This window comes from Balearica regulorum, chromosome Z (genome assembly GCF_011004875.1).
Source record: "Balearica regulorum gibbericeps isolate bBalReg1 chromosome Z, bBalReg1.pri, whole genome shotgun sequence".
Lineage (NCBI taxonomy): Eukaryota > Metazoa > Chordata > Aves > Gruiformes > Gruidae > Balearica > Balearica regulorum.
In genome coordinates this window covers 65,726,832-65,745,704 of record NC_046220.1, presented here as the reverse complement: position 1 = coordinate 65,745,704, position 18,873 = coordinate 65,726,832, and the positions used below count along the sequence as shown (strand labels likewise).

The following is an 18,873-nucleotide window of genomic DNA, read 5'->3' as shown; positions in this document are numbered from 1 at the left end:
GGCAGGGACTGGGAGAATGCAGAACCACCCACTGTAGGAGAAGATCAGGTTTGAGAATATCTAAGGAACCTGAAGGTGTACAAGTCCATGGGACCTGAGGAGATGCATCCGCAGGTCTCGAGGGAACTAGCAGATGAAGTGGCCAGGCCACTCGCCATCATATTTGAGAAGTCCTGGCAATCTGGCAAAGTTGCGACCAACTGGAAGAAGGGAAACATAACTCCCTCTTTTAAGAAGGGAAAAAATGAAGACCCAGGGAACTACAGGCCAGTCAGTCTCATCTCCGTTCCTGGCAAGACCATGGAGCAGACCCCCCTGGAGACCATGCTCAGGCACATGGAGGATAAGGAGGTGATTGGTGACAGCCAACACGGCTTCACTAGGGGCAAATCGTGCCTGACAAACTTGGTTGCCTTCTGTGATGGGGTTACAGCATTGGTGGATAAGGGAAAGGCAGCTGACATCATCTACCTGGACATGTGCAAGGCATTTGACACTGTCCCGCACAACATCCTTGTCTCTAAATTGGAGAGACATGGATTCGATGGATGGACCACTCAGTGGATAAGGAATTGGCTGGATGGTCGCACTCAAAGAGTTGTGGTCAACGGCTCAATGTCCAAGTGGAGAACAGTGATGAGTGGCTTTCCTCTGGGGTCAGTACTGGGACCGGCACTATTTAACATCTTTGTCGGTGACATGGACAGTGGGATCGAGTGCACCCGCAGCAAGTTTGCCGACGACACCAAGCTGTGTGGTGCGGCAGATATGCTGGAGGGAAGGCATGCCATCCAGAGGGACCTTGACAGGCTGGAGAGGTGGGCCTGTGTGAACCGCATGAAGTTCAACAAGGCCAAGTGCAAGGTCCTGCATGTGGGTCGGTGCAATCCCAAGCATGACTATAGGCTGGGAGGAGAATGGATTGAAAGCAGCCCCGAGGAGAAGGACTTGGGGGTATTGATTGATGAGGAGCTCAACATGAGCCGACAGTGTGCGGTTGCAGCCCAGAAAGCCAACCGTGTCCTGGGCTGCATCAAAAGAGGCGTGACCAGCAGGTCGAGGGAGGTGATCCTGCCCCTCTACTCTGGTGAGACCCCACCTGGAGTACTGCGTCTAGCTCTGGGGGTCCCAGTACAGGAGAGACATGGAGCTGTTGGAGTGACTCCAGAGGAGGGCCAAAAAGCTGATTGGAGGGATGGAGCACCTCTCCTGTGAGGACAGGCTGAGAGAGTTGGGGTTGTTCAGCCTGGAGAAGAGAAGGCTCTGGGGAGTTCTAATTGAGGCTTACCAGTACCTGAAGGGGCCTACAGGAAAGCTGGAGAGGGACTGTTTACAAGGGTATGTAGTGATAGAACAAGGAGGAAAGGGTTTAAACTAAACCAGGGTAGATTTAGATTAGATGTCAGAAAGAAATTGTTTACTGTGAGGGTGGTGAGGTAGTGGAACAGGTTGCCCAGAGAGCTTGTGGAGGCCCCCTCCCTGGAAGTGTTTAAGACCAGGTTGGATGGGGCTTTGGGCAACGTGGTCTAGTGGAGGGTGTCCCTGCCTGCAGCAGTGGGATTGGAACTAGATGATCTTTAAGGTCCCTTCCAACCCAAACCACTCTATGATTCTATGATTCTATGACTTTTCCCTGGCTAACCCATTTCTCTTCCCAGTTAAAAGAACTCAAAACATGAAAAAAAGTATTTGTAACTTCCTCAGGGAACTAGATTTCCAGATCTCGCTGTACCTTTTCCCTTTCTCTTCTGACTGTAAATGTCTCAGTAAATGGTATTTCTTCTGAAAGCAATTTCTGTGGGTCCTGAAGAGGCCCAGTTGTCTCATTTCACTACAATCTTTAATGAAAGGACCATATACACTTTTTATCCACTGGAGTCTACCTCATCCACTAAGATGGAGCTGCAGAGGGGAGAGGAAGTATGGATAGATAAGAGGAGAAGAGAGATATGCCTCATAGCCATCCTTTTGGCCCAAATCAGAAGGTATATAGTAAATAAGATGGGAAATTAAAGAAAAAGAAAGGATGATATTATTAAAGAAACAATGCAGAACTGAAGAAAGTAATGGATAGCATATTTTCCTCATATTCTGGCTATCTGAGCTTGCTTTGCTTAAGTGCTGAGTTTATAAACACAGATGAAGTTAAAGGAAGTTTTTTCTGAACACGCAAAGAATTTTATCACAGGTCCTTGAGGCATTCAACTAAGTACATAAAATTAAGAGTGAAACTTTGACCTTAATTTTGCTATATTCAGTACTCTTTTACAAAGAGAGAGGAATATTAGTTCCTCATTAATCAGTTCTTATTGTGAAGAAAAATATCTTCTGCTGTGAAGTACTCAAGTATTGCAGCAATGAGCCACAGAATCAGAGTGGTTAGAAAGGGTCTCCAGAAGTCACCCAACCTGCTGCTGGAAAATGGGCTATCACCAACACAGAACTAGACTTTGTCTAGTTGACTCTGATAAACCTCCAAGGGTAAAGATCTAACAGCATCTCCAGACAACATATTAAAGCACTGTAGTACCCTCCTAGTAGAAAAAAAGAAAAAATATCTCAAAAACAGACACCCACCGGTCCCAATGCCACAATTTGTGACCACTGCCCCTTTTTAGATCATTGTCCCCTATGAGGAAGAGCTTGCTATGTCACTGTTTGCAATTATCCTTCAGTAGCTGTTATTAGACTGTTACTAGCTGCAGATTATTAGATCTGTTCTTAGTCTTCTGTTTACTTGAGCAAACAAGCCCAACTCCTTCAACCTCTCCTCAGTCCACCTTGGTAGCCCTCCACTGGATCTCTGATGGCTTCTCCAAATCCTTCTTTAACCAGAACTCCAAACTACAGGATGTATTTCAGTAACTCACTAGTTCTGAGTGAGATAATGACTGCTGGCCCCAGTCCTCCTAATGTAGCTCAGTCTGTAGCTTGCTTTGTTCATGATGAACGTGTGCTATTAGCTCATATTCAACCAGGTGTCCATCAAAATTTCCAGGTGCTTTTCAGTAGAATTGCTACCTAGCCAGTCACTTCCTGCTTGGGTCATTCTGACCTAGCACTCTGAATTTATCTTTACCGAAGTTCATGATGTTAACGCAATTTGTTATGTTAGCCACTTCCCTTTTACCACCCCCCCAAAAAGGTGTCCGGCATGTGCTTGGCTTCTTTTGGAACGCATAGAGTCTTAATTTTACCTCAGTTTTTAATTCTCAAAGGGTATTTATTTATCAAGCAAATTCAGTCTGAATTGAAATGTTGAATATTTAAAAGTTATGAATCAGTGAATTAATTTTAAAAGTACTGTATTTTATGCTATTTTGAGACTATTTTGAATTTAAAAGACTGAATGAAAAAGGTCAAGTGAACTTCACACTAATAACCAACTAGTGAATCAGTTTTCCTGCAATGTTAAATTCAGATAAAAAGCTGTTTAATTCTTCAAAAACTTACACATGCATTGGCAACAACCTATAGTTCACATGTGCATTTAAAACTTTTACTATCGATGTGCCATTTTGTGTCAGTAATAATTAAAGTTTATTAATTCTTAAAAATAAAACTTAATTCTGAGATCTCCCATTTTTCCTCTTTTAGAAAAGAGGATCACAGAGACTGGAATATCCTCACAGCAGAGTTTCATTCTCAAAACAGACCTTTTTTGCAGCAGGTGCTACACACCCATTTAATAAAAAAATCTATTGCTCCTATGTATAAGGCTTTTTCAACACACTCTCTGGCATTGTTGTTAGCAACATAATCAAGAACCTGACAAATTTGGTGGCTTTCTACAATGGGGTTGCAGCATTGGTGGACAAGGGAAGAGTGTCAGACGCCATCTACCTGGACTTGTGCAAAGCATTTGACACTGTCCTACACAACATCCTTGTCTCTAAATCGGAGAGACATGGATTCAATGGATGGACCACTCAGTGGATAAGGAATTGGCTGGATGGTCGCACTCAAAGAGTTGTGGTCAACGGCTCAATGTCCAAGTGGAGAACAGTGATGAGTGGCGTTCCTCTGGGGTCAGTACTGGGACTGGCACTATTTAACATCTTTGTTGGCGACATGGACAGTGGGATTGAGTGCACCCTCAGCAAGTTTGCCGACGACATGAAGCTGTGTGGTGTGGTGTGGTTGACACGCTGAAGGGAAGGGATGCCATCCAGAGGGACCTTGACAGGCTGGAGAGGTGGGCCCGTGTGAACCGCATGAAGTTCAACAAGGCCAAGTGCAAGGTACTGCACGTGGGTGGGCACAATCCCAAGCACAACCACAGGCTGGGAGGAGAATGGATTGAGAGCAGACCCGAGGAGAAGGATTTGGTGGCCAGCAGGTTCAGGCAGGTGATTCTGGAGTACTGTGTCCAGCTCTGGGATCCCCTGCACAGGAAAGATATGGTCCTGTTGGAGAAGACCCAGAGGAGGGCCACAAAGATGATGAGAGGGCTGGAGGACCTCTCCTATGAAGACAGGCTGAGAGAGCTGGAGTTGTTCAGCCTGGAGAAGAGAAGGCTTCAGGGAGACCTTATTGTGGCCTTTCAATACTTCAAATAAGAAAGATAAGAACAGAATTTTTAGTAGGGCCTGTAGTGATAGAACAAGGGATAATGGCTGTAAACTAAAAGAGAGCAGATTCAGATTCTGAAGGAAGAAATTCTTCACTATGAGGGTGGTGAGGCACTTGAACAGGTTGCCCAGAGACGTTGTGGAGGCCCCATCCCTGGCAGTGTTCAAGGCCAGGTTGGATGGGGCTTTGGGCAACGTGGTCTAGTGGAGGGTGTCCCTGCCAGTAGCGGGGGGTTGGAACTAGATGATCTTTGAGGTCCCTTCCAATCATTCTATGATTCTATACTTGAACATAGACATCTCCTAGTAGCCACCCCTGGAGGCAAGATACCATTTTTGATGGACTCCTAGTCTAATCTGTTACAACTGCTTTTATGATAATTTTTCTTCACTTAATAATTTTTAACATAATATGAAAATTAATTTTGACTTCTCTTCCAATGGTCTACATTGTTTCTAGTAACTTGAGCAACTGTTCTATAATAGCTTTACTTGTTCCTATTGCAAAGGTTGGAGGATGAAAGAAATCTATTGTTTCATTAGGAATAGAATTTACTTCACTTTCAGTCATTTAAAAGTTAGGGGTTTAGTTCAATATAGTTTTACAAGTTTATGTACGGTAGTGGTCAAAGACAGGCACCTTGAAAAGGTGATTCATTCCACCTGCCTTAATTTTGGACAAAACTCTGAACATGCCTTTCTTTTCAATACTCACAAAAGCAACTTGTATGACTATCAACAAAGGTACTTGGTTTTTAAATGACTACGGAGTTGAATCTCAACCCAGCTTCTTAATTACTCGTATGTAGGTATATTAATTCAATTTCTTCTGATAGCTCAGCCTCTTTTCTTCAACTTTCTGAGCTTAAAACCCCATTTTTTTGTCAAAGAAAACAAGAGACACACAAAAAGGATAGTTAATTCAGAATTATGAATATCAATGTATTTTTTTCAATTTTAACCAATATTTTCAATTTTTTTTCTTGGTTGTGGAATATTGGATTGCAGAATATTTATTCTACACATCTCTTACTACATAATTAGAAAACCCAATGCACACTGTTACTTCTCTTCCTATAAGCGTTTTTTTTATGCAACTTGTTATGCAATGGTTGGAGGACTACATTTCCCATTTTTCAAATAATAATCTTGTTGGCCAGTTTATCACCCTTTTTCAAATTCTCAGTACATCTGGCTCTCAGTAATGCCTTGTAAATGAGGGATTGGGGATGGGGGTTTTTTTTGGTTTGGGTTTGTTTTTTTTTTTGCAGTGGGGAGGAGAGGGAAATTGGCCTAGGAACTCCCTGGCTGTTCTATCTCCGAAATGCCACAGCACGATGCGAGGGGCTAATACAACACTAGAGACCTACGATGGACCTATCCCAGGCTAATTATCACAAAGTTTGCTCTTTCTCATTGAGACAGCATATTCTGGTTGCTGTGATAAATCAGCAGAATAGATCGCATTACAGTTGGCAGCTTGAGGATGGCATGTTTAGTGACAATCCTGGTATTTCCTTGTGTTTTATGGTATTTCATTTGGGAGATGCTATTTTGTGATATAGAATCCACAGTTCAAATAATTTTATTTTGAAAAGCTGAATGTTATTTCCATAAAACCTTCAAAATGCACTTTACAGCAATTCGCATCTAGCTTGCCTTTGACAAGTAACATTTCTTCAATAGATGTTTTATTTCAGAGACCACGTTTCAGCAGTCATCAGTACTAGGCATATCTCCTCCTGTGCATTTACTTTCTCATCAGTAAGACAATAACTTATTTCAAAGTTTAACAATTGTATTTGCTATTATTGCTGCTTATTATCTAAATTGCTATAGTACCTAGGAGTCTTCAAAGTGAACTAGGGCTCCAGGATTTTAGCTATGAAACAAACATATCAAAATCACAGACAGTCTTTAATATTAATTCAAATAATTCCTTTGAGCAAGTCAATCAATACTGAGAGCAAAAAATTATCTAAATTTAATAAGGTTCATATTTTTGTCTTCACTCTTCCTTTTTTTTTTTCAGGAGAATATGGCCTTTTATGAAGTACTTTTATGTACACCTTGAAATTAAACAGAAAATCTTTGGGTTTCTGAACTTTCAAGATTTACCTTAACATAGTTCAGAATTATCAATTTCTGCAATATCACATAGGCATAAAATACACTGATACGATTAGTTTACCAGCCCATAAAGATACATTAATGATCCACTCTAATATCAGCAACATTTTAGGAACCACTGCTAACAAGTATCAGAACAATATATCTGAGTGATAAGGAAAAGGTAAGTATTTCATTAAAAAACAAAGTTTGAAGAGAGGATTGAATCATCATCCTATATTCCACTTAGAGATCATTGTAGGGTTTAATAACTACAGCACTTCAGCAGATGCAAATGCTATAATACAGAGGACTATATTTGTTATGTGAGGTTCTAAATCCTGGACAAAATCTGAGTTGTTTAGTGAACCAGCAAAACACACAGAACTCTTTCTTCAAATTATTGTATCACCAAAAAACCAACTGTGGTAGTTTACCAATGAAAGAGAGAGAAAAAAATATAACAGTAAAAGGAAGAACAGCCTAATATAGAAGCGATTGTAATTACAACAAATCATATGACTTCAAAATTGAAAAGGATAATATTGAAAATCCACTTGAAAATAACAATCAGCTTTCAAAAAACCCACAACATTGTTGTCCTTTTTTTTTTTTTTACTTTGAAAGGCATTAATCATTAATTCATTTCCATTTTAGTGCAACTTTAGATGGTCAAAGCAATACAAGGCAGATTGCAATGAAGAATGCAAGCAAGAAATAGAGGCACAAAGTTCAGAAAAGTGAAAAAAAAGATCTAAAAAAACCACACTGGAGAAAGTAACTTTACGTCATACTCTACCAACAGAGAAAGCCATGACAGAATGAGCAAGACTGAAAGTAGTTGTATGGCATAAGATGCACATCAGTATCACTCCCTGAAAATATAGGAGTAAAATAGCAACTACTGAAGTTAGATTTGTGGCCCAGTACTACTAGTCCTTAGTAGCTATTAGTTTGTAAAATGAAGCCTCTACACGCAGTCATCTCAGCAAAACTAACTTTTTTCCTAAAGCATAGAAGTGCAAGTAAAAAACTGAAAGAGTCTTCACGTTGTCTTAATGTTTCTACTTAAGACACCAAGCACATACAGTTCTGGATTCAGGCAGTTGCAAACTCAGAGGAGCATATGTGAATAACAAATGGGTATACCGTCCCATCTTCCGTTTTGCATGCATGTAACTCCTGCAATGTTAATGGGTGATATTCACCCTTATCAAGTCATGAACATGCCCCAAAATGTGAGCATCTGCTTCAAATTTCCTGGCTTTTGTTGATTTGTCTCAGTCATAAAGCTATTTAAATGTACATTTCCTTTACTAAATAATAATAAAAAAAATAACGATGCAGTTGCTGTGCTTATCTGTTTGCCAACATCTGTTGCTTTGTGGCTGGTTCTTATTATTTACTTTTTGGATGACATTTGTTAATAGACATCCAATAAGCTTTTCTAATAGCTATTTGACTTTGCTTTTATTGAAAAGTAATGAGCACAATATACAATTGTGCTACATGTTTACACAAACCATACATCTTCTAATTTATCAGGACTCTCGTCAATTAAAGATCTCAGTGAAGAGCTTCCTAACATTTTTACTTCTACTAGTGATTTCATTAAAATCCTAAGTGCATGATTTCAGAACAATGTTACGATGGATATTTGCCAGATGAGTTACAGAACAGACTAGGATTGCTAAACGCAGAAAGAAAAAAAAGTAGGGGCATATCATACAAAGACCTTTCCCATGTGAAGGAAGCTGCAAAGCTATACAATTTATTACTGTATCATGTAGAAAACCTTAGCTGACTTTTGTATAATACAAGGGGATATAAAGAGACAAATTCAAACCCACTACTAAGCTCTTAACCAGTTTTTGAAAGCTTGCATTAGCTTTGGCCAAGTCTCTAGTCTGAAAATTTAAATATATTATATACTGTGCAAACTTCTGCAATCTCATTTCATTAATAGAAAGATGTATAAATGAACTTCCTTTGGAATTTCTTCGAAAATTTTGCAGCTAGATTTAAGTAACTTAATGCCTCTACACTACTCCTTTAAAGGACTCATAAGCCAACAGGAATGTTAGCAGCTGGGAAAAAAAAAGTTAGCTATCATTTTGACAAGACTGAGGTGAAATTCATTGACATATGCTAGAAAGGAGAATCAGATTATCTCATTCTAATTGTCTAAAATAGCCTTCAGTACAGGAAGCTCTGAAAATTTTTTATCACATTAACTCATCTACTTGAACTATATGTTAACATTAGTTAATTTTAAAAATGTTTTTCTTTTGTGCTAGAAGAGACATGTTAATTAGAGCATCAGGAATTTTTTAACTATACAATAATGTCCAGCTATGTGACTCAAGTGGGTTGATTTGTAACACCAACAAAAATAGAAAAGCAAATGCCAGCTGTAGAAAAAGATAGCCATTGGCTTTTCCAAATGTACAAACCAACAGAATGCATTTTGTTTCTTCATATTTTGCTTTGTTTCACAGTAATCTTTACAGAGCACTTCCAGAACCCACACGGCTTGCACAAAGGCTGATAGTAAACATGACGTGCAGCTTCATATTGAGTGATAACTGCTGTCACTCAATATGCCAAGTGTTGCCCATTGAACCCATATTTCAACTTCCCTTTGCACATTCCTATAGCCCATTGGAATTATCACAATAAGCAGAGCTCAGTCAGCAACTCAGTCCAACTTGAACACCTTATCAGCCCAAGGGGTAGGGAGGTCACAATCAGCCATGCTCTGCCCCAGACATTTAAAAATAAAAAGAGGGATGAGGGGTTTGGGGTGTTAATCGCATGCTGTGGCTGTTAAGAGTGGAAGTGCAAGCTGGACAATTTACCACAATAATTGCAACAATAATGCAAGCTGGCTATTTACCACATTGCTGTTAGGAGACCTAGCTACAGGTGTGTTCATCAACAGGTATCCTTCCACTGCTGCCTGTTGCATTATTGTTTTGCATTATTTTTTATAGATTGTAAATAAAAAAGTTGAACTTCTAGAGTGTCACTGGTTTTTAACCAAGTTTTAATATTCTAAAATATTTTTTTCATACTAAAGAAATAGAATTGACTGAAATATTAAATGAATTATGACCATTACAATTTCCAAATAATTTATGCTAATATCCTTTAATTGCAAATATACACATATATATTCCATATAATTTGAATAACTGTTTTAATGACTGAAGACTTCTTGAGTTAAAGTTTGGGTATTTATTACATTTATATGTGCAATTGCTTTTTTGACCCATGGAAACTGTCAACATTTACAACATCCTTTGATGAGGATTTCTATAGCTTAACTATGCATTTCATGAAGAGGTGCCTCCCTTGGCCTGTTACAGAACTGCTCCCCTGTCCTGACTGGTGCTTTGTCATTGCTCTGAAGGAGATGCTGAGAATATATTAGGAACAGAGGAGCTCACTAAGAGCACTGAGAGCTTGAGTTGTCTGGTTTTATTTTGTGACCACACATCTGTCCAAGCTCTCAAATCTCTCTAGTGGAGACCGAAGCTAAGGTATTTTTTCTTCACACTGCAAAAGGCTAAAGGGTTGTTACCAACGATCAGCTGAAATGTGGTAACTCAGCTCTGTGCCTCAGCCATCAAAATGACTGATGTACAATTTCTTTTGCCAGGTTTTTCACCAACTCTTTAAGGATGGAGCCTTGTTTGAACTCACTATTTCTCTTGATCTTGAGAAGATACTCATTAATTATTTAGCTAATTTCTTAGATATTTTCATTTAAAGACATTAAGAAGCATGATTGACAACAGTACGAAACTGTACATTAATGATAGGAGCTGCTTTTCATTTATGACAGAATTGCCTCAAATAAAACAGTATTTTACATTCTCACTGGTAGAAATGACAGACTTCAAGTTTCAGTACTTTTGTTGGGACATCCCCTAGTGCATAAATCTACCATCATTCATTGGTGTGTTTCCCTGAAATTTACTGTTGCAAGAGTCCTCCAGCTACACGTTCTTTGGAAGAATTTCTCTCAATTACAAAGTGAATGCAATGAAAGAAAGAAGCAAAACATAGATGTAATGATTAAAATGGAACTGAAATGCCTACAATTTAAGGGAAAAACAAAAGTAAAGGAATTTTTTTTTGCTTTTTACTTTTTTTTTTTTCAATATATATATATACTTTCATAATATTTTCATGCATTTTTTTTCCAGGTCAACAGGCTTAAAGACTTAAAAATAAACCTAAGATTCTCACCTTACAATTTGTCTCAGGGAATTAGAGTTGAAAGTCATGCACAAAAAGCATGACAGCTAATAAAAAAAGACTATGCTGTAAATATTCTTTTAGTCACAGTTATCTTAAACCTCAGTTCAGATGCACAAATGTTTCTAAAGAAGAAACAAACAGAAAAACAGTAATTAAGAGTCTCAGTGAGCTCTATGCAGCAGCAATCATCCATGGTTTTGTATTTTTAAATAAATTAATATAAGAGCATTTTTAAGTGAAACAAGTTACATAGCAGATATGTCGTAACATTTTATTCATGCCTATGAGGAAAGCCAGAAGGAATAAAATGGATGGCTTAATGTTAAAAAAGATAAAAATAATTCTACTATCAGAAATTGGCTATAAAATAAATGTCCTTAATAAATTATTATTCTAAATCTATGCCAGTACTGCTCACAAACAAGAAGCAAATAAAGGACATACGCACAAAGCAATTTATTGGCCTCCACACAGTAATTTATATTGCAGGGACGCGTGGGGCTGGGGCAGGGGGATTGGGGGAGGACAGTTGATATCACCTGACATTCACAGTGGGAAAGAATGTGTGTTTCATAGAAATGATAAAGAAGAGCATGGGCAATAAGCAAATTATTTCAGGTACTTTGCCCACAAGAAGATCACATATTAGGGAAAGGACAAAAGGGACAGAAATTGCAAGGCAGTGCGAGTGAGGATTGTGCCAGTGCTGTAAGTATAATGTGGTTAGGCGTCTTCCCCATATTGGAAGGTCAGGAGATAAGAAGCAAGCTTTCGAACCAGCTAAGCACCGTCCATAATGATGGAGGATGAGGTAGGAAAGGGCATGGGAACTTTATGCCAAGGAACAGTTTTGTAAATCAGTTGAGGATCTTTCCCAGTGTGCCACTACAGTATGATACAAGCTGATATGAAAACACCATCACCTACTAAAACAACATTTATTTCAAGTACCCTGGAAGTGTTGAACGTTATCACTTCCAAAATAATCTACCTGATGGAGATTTACAAAAAGGCAAACTGAAGGTATATGATATGTTTTTTGTATAATGAAACAACATAACTTAAAATTACACCAAAACAAAAAGCAGGTTTTAGAGAGCATTTCAGACAAAATAGAGCATAAGTACTAAAATGTTACAATGCAGGACCTGCTTGTGAAATGAAGTTGTTCACATCAACCAGAGAAAAGAAGAGAAATAAATTAAATAGCTAGTCAGCTCCCTGTTACAGGTCTTCTTGTGCCATGGATGAAGAAACATTAATGATGAGTTTTAATAAGCAAGTTTTATATCAATAACAGGCTAGCAAAGTGCTCATTATGTTGTCACTTACAGCTCTACCAGTTCACCTAAGCACTGCATAAGCAGTGCATTCTAGATACTGTATTTAAAAAAAACCAACAACTTTCTCATGTGTATTAGATATAATTTCCCTCAGTATTCTTTTTTCAATAGAAGAAAAAGCAAGACTTCCTCTATATCTCTATTAGAACAAATAACTTATTTCCCCACCAATAGTTTCCAATCAAATCAATTCCTTCTTGGAACACGATGTGCTCTGTGGCATGTTTCACCATGTATTGGGGCACACTGATTGTTTCATTCTGTTATTATGCACATGAAGATACAACTAATACATGAATATTAGTCCAAGTCCTAACTCCCACCACTGTGTCATTGCAATCAAAACATTTCCATGGATACCATTATAAAATGATGATAAACAAAATGATGACTAGCTTGGCGATTTGTACTCAGACACAGGCCTACATGAGAAACAGTCGTCTTGCTTTGACCGGTAGTATTGCAATTCTGAAATTCCATCCTATTCCAAAATAGAATCCTAATGCAGAATGGAAATTTCAAGTCACTCAAAATTTTAAAAGGCTTACACTTCAGGTTATTTGAAATGTATTAAATACCTGAAATGTTTCTTTTTTTAAGTTTCTTCTATTAGCCTTTGGAAACTTCATGATATAAAAATCTAAACCCAAAATCTCCTTTGAAACATTTCTTCCTAAAGACAAAAATGGAATTATCAGTTTCAAAATCTGCAAACAATTAGGTGTCATGTAATTCGGTCACTTTCAAGAAACACTAGGAAATACTCAACTGGCACAAGACTACTTGTCTCTGTTTTGGTAACAGCCATGAAAACAAGCAAGACAACATTTTAAAATGTATATATATATGTGTGTGTGTGTGTAGTACGTTTACATGCACACACAGGAATTATTGTTTTTTTCTCTAAAAAGAGATCAGCAGTTATCAAAACAATTCATTGTCCTAACTCCACAACCTACATATATCTACCTGGCACCTCTTGTTAGTATCTGGTTATGAAAAATGCAATTACTTCCCCAAATTTTGATATCATTTTGCGTTGATGACAGAAACCAACTCCATTAAGACACTTCTTGCACATTAAGTAACAAATAGTGTGATCTTTGAGAGAAACTCTTGCATCTCATACACCCACCAAACCCAAAAATAAACAAAAGCTACCCAATGGCAAACAATTCCCCTAAAATTCCTTCCATCCACACTCCTCCCAGACAGTTAAATCTGTGTTTTTTTCTATTAGCCACAAAAAGTCTTGTTGCAAATACTCAGAAAGACTAACTTGATGTATTAGGAGGTAGGAGTTTTCTTAGAGACTCAGTCATCTTAAAGATTGCATAGTCTAATTGAGGTTCTGGCTCTGAAGTTTCAATAATTTCTTTCATTTCCACTATATGAATACTCCCATTAGCCTTACTCCTTTAAAATATTTTAATTATGAGTTCTACTCTCTTAAAAGCTCCTAAATAATACTTGTCATAACAAAACTAATTATATTTTGCAGCCTCAGATCAGTGTGATGCCTTAGAAAGGCCTTGGAGATGGAGACTGACACATGTATAGCATCATATTCAGTAGATGCGAGCACCAGCATCCATGGTCTTCAAAGGTAACACAGAATGGAAAACATTCCCCATTGTTAAGGCAGTATAAAGGAGGAAATTTCTCTGGCTTACACACACAAATGAATCACTGGTGGTAAAATCAAGTTATGAATTTGTACAGCAGCATTTGAATTTCACTTTTTATTTATTTCTTCTCCCCAATATATCCACCAGGTCTGTTGAAGTTATATTGATGTGTACTCATCAAAAACTGGAGTCCACTTGGTGGCAAATCATTTACAGGACAGAGTAATATGCCTTTCTAATACAAAAAAAAAAAAAAAATTCAGTTTTTCATATAGCCTTATACTATCTTAGGCCAGGGAAATACCTTGGGGAAAGTTATGTATTATACTGATTTTTCAAACTATTAACAATTAACAGCATATGCAAGAGGAAAGTAGAATTTGTAGAAAAATCATGGAGCTCTTCAGTATCTTACATTAAACCAACCCCTAGCATTTTAAAAATACAAAGTTTTCTTGAAATAGTACTCAAAATTTTCTTACTACTTTGATTACTTTTTTTAACAGAGTATTATTGTTAATTTACATTATCAGAAATATTGTGGAAAGGCATAATTTTTTTTGGAAACTGGAGAAAGGTTTTCATGGAAGTTTTCAAATTAGATTTTTCATTCTCCATGTTAAAGTTTGGCTTATTCTATTTAAAATCTACATATAACCTTGACATTTCAATAAAGGTATTATGTACCATATATGAACATGAAGGACTTCAGATTAAAAATATTTATTTAACCTGAAACTACTTTTGGGAAGGCAGCTGGAATAAAAGATAATTTTTCTTAAGGTAACTTTTTTTTTTAGAATCTCACTAGTTTACCTTTTACTCAAAAGAACCTCTGCTAAAACACTAACCAGATATCAGCAGTTCTCTGATCCCACGTGGAAATTACATCTGTTTTTTCTACTAGGACAAAATCAAGGGATTTTTTAATACAAAAAGTTTCCGTAAGTCTCTCAATTCCATTCATAAAGGAAGCTTTTCTTCATGGTACAGTTTGATGAACAATATTAAAAAGGCTGTTTCAGCTATTTTGCTAAAATATGAAACAAATATATTCCAGATAAAAAGACAGAAAATATTACATGTAATGCAGATACATGTATCTTTCAGATACATGTATCTGACAAATAGGATTAAGAAATAATTTGTGACTAATCAAACTCCTAATATATTTTTTGCTTGAAATTTAGACAACACCCTCAGTTTACTTGTATTAAAAAAATTAAGTAACATTTCTTCCCTGAAAAAGTGTCTTAATTATTTGTAACTGCACATACATACAATACTGTCCTGTCCAAATGCTAAATATGCTGAATACATTGTTCAAATCTGCGTAATACAAATACGGCTTTGTGCTGCTATATTTATTGCTGTTACCTGGTATTGTCTTTTTTCCTTTTTTCACTACACTCCTCTTCCACAATTCAATACTGAATACAAACACAGTGAGATTTTTTTTCATAGCATGCCCCTTCTCCCCCTTTCCCTACACACAAGCACAGAAGGTTTAAAGGCAGCAAGCTGTAGATGATGCACACACTTTGCTGAAGAATAATAAAGTCTCATACCGTCTCCTTTGCTGTTTAATATCAATTGGCTTGTTAATAGCATAAGGCGAGCCGTGAACGTAAGCACACCGGAATCTAGCCACTTTCTCCAGAGTCAAGTGCTCACACCTCGATGGTAAACTCATTTTATCCCAACAGAAGCAGCATAAGACTAACAGCCAAAAAGATGCATCCCTGGGAAAACTGAGAACAAAATGCTACACAATCAACTTCAGTGATGTACGCTGCTCCAAAGGAGCCCAACACTGTGTGCCTGGAAAGCAAACACTCCTTGTCTCAACTGCAGCTGCCACCCTCATGGATGCAGGAAGTTGGCTGCTTTTTTCCACCCAGTCATACTCCAACCAATTACTGATTAAGCAGATAAAGCAGAAAGCCTCTCAGGAACAGTTTCCCCCACCCCTGGGCACTAATCTTTTCTCTAATCTTTTTCTGGCAGAGACAGACTATAAGCACAGCTTAATCAGTTAAGACCAAGGTCTAAAAAAGCCACAGACTGAATTTACTTTGAAGCAGCAGGTGGCCCAGGAGAGATACTTTTGCATATATCAAAAGATCACTGTGGGAGGAGGATCTGCCCAGTGGTACGTTTGAAAAGGTCAAATAACTTTTCAGGTTCACAGTATGAACGCAGACTGATTAGATTAGATTTGTTGTACAAATTATTTCAGGATTTGATATGTGTACAGACAAAAAGATGGTCATGTAATTTATGATATATTTTATGAAGTTTTATATTCTGTGGTACGTTTCTTATTGCATAGCAGTGCATTCTCCACTAATGCAAAGTAATAAAACATGCATAATCTTATATAAGAACTTATTCTGTCTTTGATCAACAGGAATATATTAAATTGTTTTCCCATATTATAAAAGACACTGTGGCATTTTTATACATTCAACTACTCAAAATTATCCATGAGATCGCCTTTATTTATGAAAGTGCATCTACTTGGTGTCCACTATTTGCAGCTTCTGTGCAATGCTCTTAGAGGTCCCAACTACGAAAAGGCAGAAAAGTAGTGGTACTACCACTTCAGTGGTACTTTCACGCACAATCAAATTATGAAGTGGATTTTACACTCTAGCATGAGAATTTGAAGGATACAAAGGAGATTTACGTTCAGTACAGAAAAAATTCTATCATGGAGAACTGGAAAACTGGGGAAATTTTGTGTATATCATACATAAATATTATATGCACCTAAATCTGTCTGGCTAACACTAATCTTCTTGAATTGCTGGAATTAAATCAAAGGAGGCTGCAAAGGTGGAACCCCAACAGGAAACAAGACAAAAGAAAGATAAGGCTCCTTGTAAAAACAATGGACGGGGGAGTGTTCACAAAAAGGGAATACCCTCTGCCTGGCTCCAGTGTGAGTGGCACCATTTACCTTTCCCAGGCTGCAGAGCACTACAGAAGGAAAAAGAAGCGAGTGGCAACATGTTGCCCATGATGTCTCAGCAAAAGCAGACAAGTAGCAGGGATACCCAACAGAACGGGAAGCAGGCTTGCCTCCCCTTGCCAGTGCTAAAACGAAGTGGAAGGAGGCATTCTTGCACGATGTGCCAAAAATAGTTCAGAAGCTAAACTCTGGGCGCATATGTTTGTTTACTTTTTGCTCTATGTGCTTCATACATTAAAAAAAATAAATTAAAAAAAAATAGTTCTTTCTTTGAAAAGACTGATCTGGGGAATTAATTTAACTAATTTTCAGGTCTGAAGTAACCAAAGTAACTGACTTTGCAGTGGACGGGTGCTCCAGGCTGCAACCAGAAGGCAGCTGCTCTGTGGGCTGTCACCCCTAGTGTCTTGCTGGAAACAGAAGCAATTTGTCCTGTACTTTTGGCAGGTGCTAAAGTCCTCACAGGACTTTGTTAAGTGACAAAAAAGCCAGGCAAAAGGTGGACAGTCATCTATCCTGTACCCTTTCCTTGCATCTAATACAAACTGCCAGTGTAACAGATAAGCCCTTTTTAGGTTGTTCTTAATTCTATTTGTGTCCTAAAACCTTTCCATCTGTATAACTGAAGTATAATTTTGCATGCATAACTATTGTAAGATTGAGTTCAAGTTAGGTAAATTTTATACTGTGTTAACAGCCACTCTAAGGAAAGAGGAGTGCATACTCTTGAAAAATATATTTATATGTATATGGCTACATCTGATTCTATTTAGTGTATATCAGCAGCTAAAAATCCTTCAGAAATTAATTCCACTTTGAACAACAGAAAGCTAAAATGAGTAAATTAGTCTAATCTAAGTCTCTAGTAGCAAATCTCCAGCTTGTAAATACAGTGATTATGAAGAACAAAAACTAAAAAGCAAATAACCCTCAACCTCCTAGCTTTTTTACTTTAGTTAAGAAAGAAAAAGAAAGAAAACCAGGTAAGAAAAGCAGGGAAATTTAACAATCATTTAAGAATAATCAGATTAAATTCAAACTAAGAAGGTTTTTTTCTTGGTTGTGGTTTGTAGGTTAGGTTTTGGGGGGCTTTTTTTGGGCTTTCTTTAAAGTGCAACTAAAGACAGCTGTAAACCAGTTTTTCTATATATGGAACAGATTCTTCCTTGCTAATGACATGGAATGGGTTCTTTCAATTTCATAATGGGTACATACACACAACTGTTCTAGATAAAAAAAATTGACTTGATTGATACATTGAAGATTCTTCTCTGAGGAAGGAATTAAAGTGTGCACAGCAGCACTTCAGGAGCCATGCCGTTGCACTGCTGGTGCCTGTGCCCCAACCAGTGCATTCACTGGGCGGCCCTCAGAGGTGTTGGGCTGGAAGAGCTGGGAGCTCCAGTCTCCTTCCCAGCAACCTTCCCCTCTTTAGAGGCAACGCTAATGTACTGGGAAATGTATGGCAAACAATGTCTTCCCATCTCATGGTCTGTGGTCCCACACCAGATACAGTATCATACCAACTGCAAAGCACTTCCTGCAGGTCTGAAGAGCCCATTGGGCGGCGTGACTATTTTTATCTTTTTGGGGCAGATTTTAGGTGTGGAGCTATTCTGATTTTGAAGTCTCACCAATATCAGTTATGTTCAGTGGAACTCAGCTTTTATGTGAGAGCTCTTTTCTCCTCAGTAACGTATGAATCTTTGAAAACTATACACTAAACACATCTTCAGCTTTAATACCTTTGTAAAGTATGCAGTGAACTTATTTTGTCATAATGTTTCCAGAAATAATGTGTGTGCAGGTAATTAGACCATATCCAAATCACTGTCAACAAGAAAAATTTCAATGGAACAGTATAGCATCAGGATATATCAAAAGCATTTTGAGATTGGATTGAATTTTTTTGAATTTTGGCAGAAAAATTAAAAATGCTTAATTTTGATATTTTAAGTGCAATCTGAATTTTTCACTAAGAT

General features: G+C 37.8%; 1 protein-coding gene across 5 annotated transcripts in view; it reads right to left on the bottom strand.

Moving 5' to 3' along the window:
- The window catches only part of PDE4D (phosphodiesterase 4D), a 418,117-nt gene that overhangs the window by 198,503 nt on the left and 200,741 nt on the right, over positions 1-18,873 (bottom strand). The window contains exon 1 of one of the 5 annotated variants that reach the window (XM_075739988.1): positions 15,486-15,726. The exons of the other annotated variants lie outside the window; for them this stretch is intronic. Coding sequence (XP_075596103.1) covers positions 15,486-15,610 — 125 coding nt within the window. The 5' untranslated portion in view covers positions 15,611-15,726. Of the gene's footprint in view, positions 1-15,485; positions 15,727-18,873 lie in introns of those variants that run through there. 5 annotated transcript variants of the gene reach the window in all.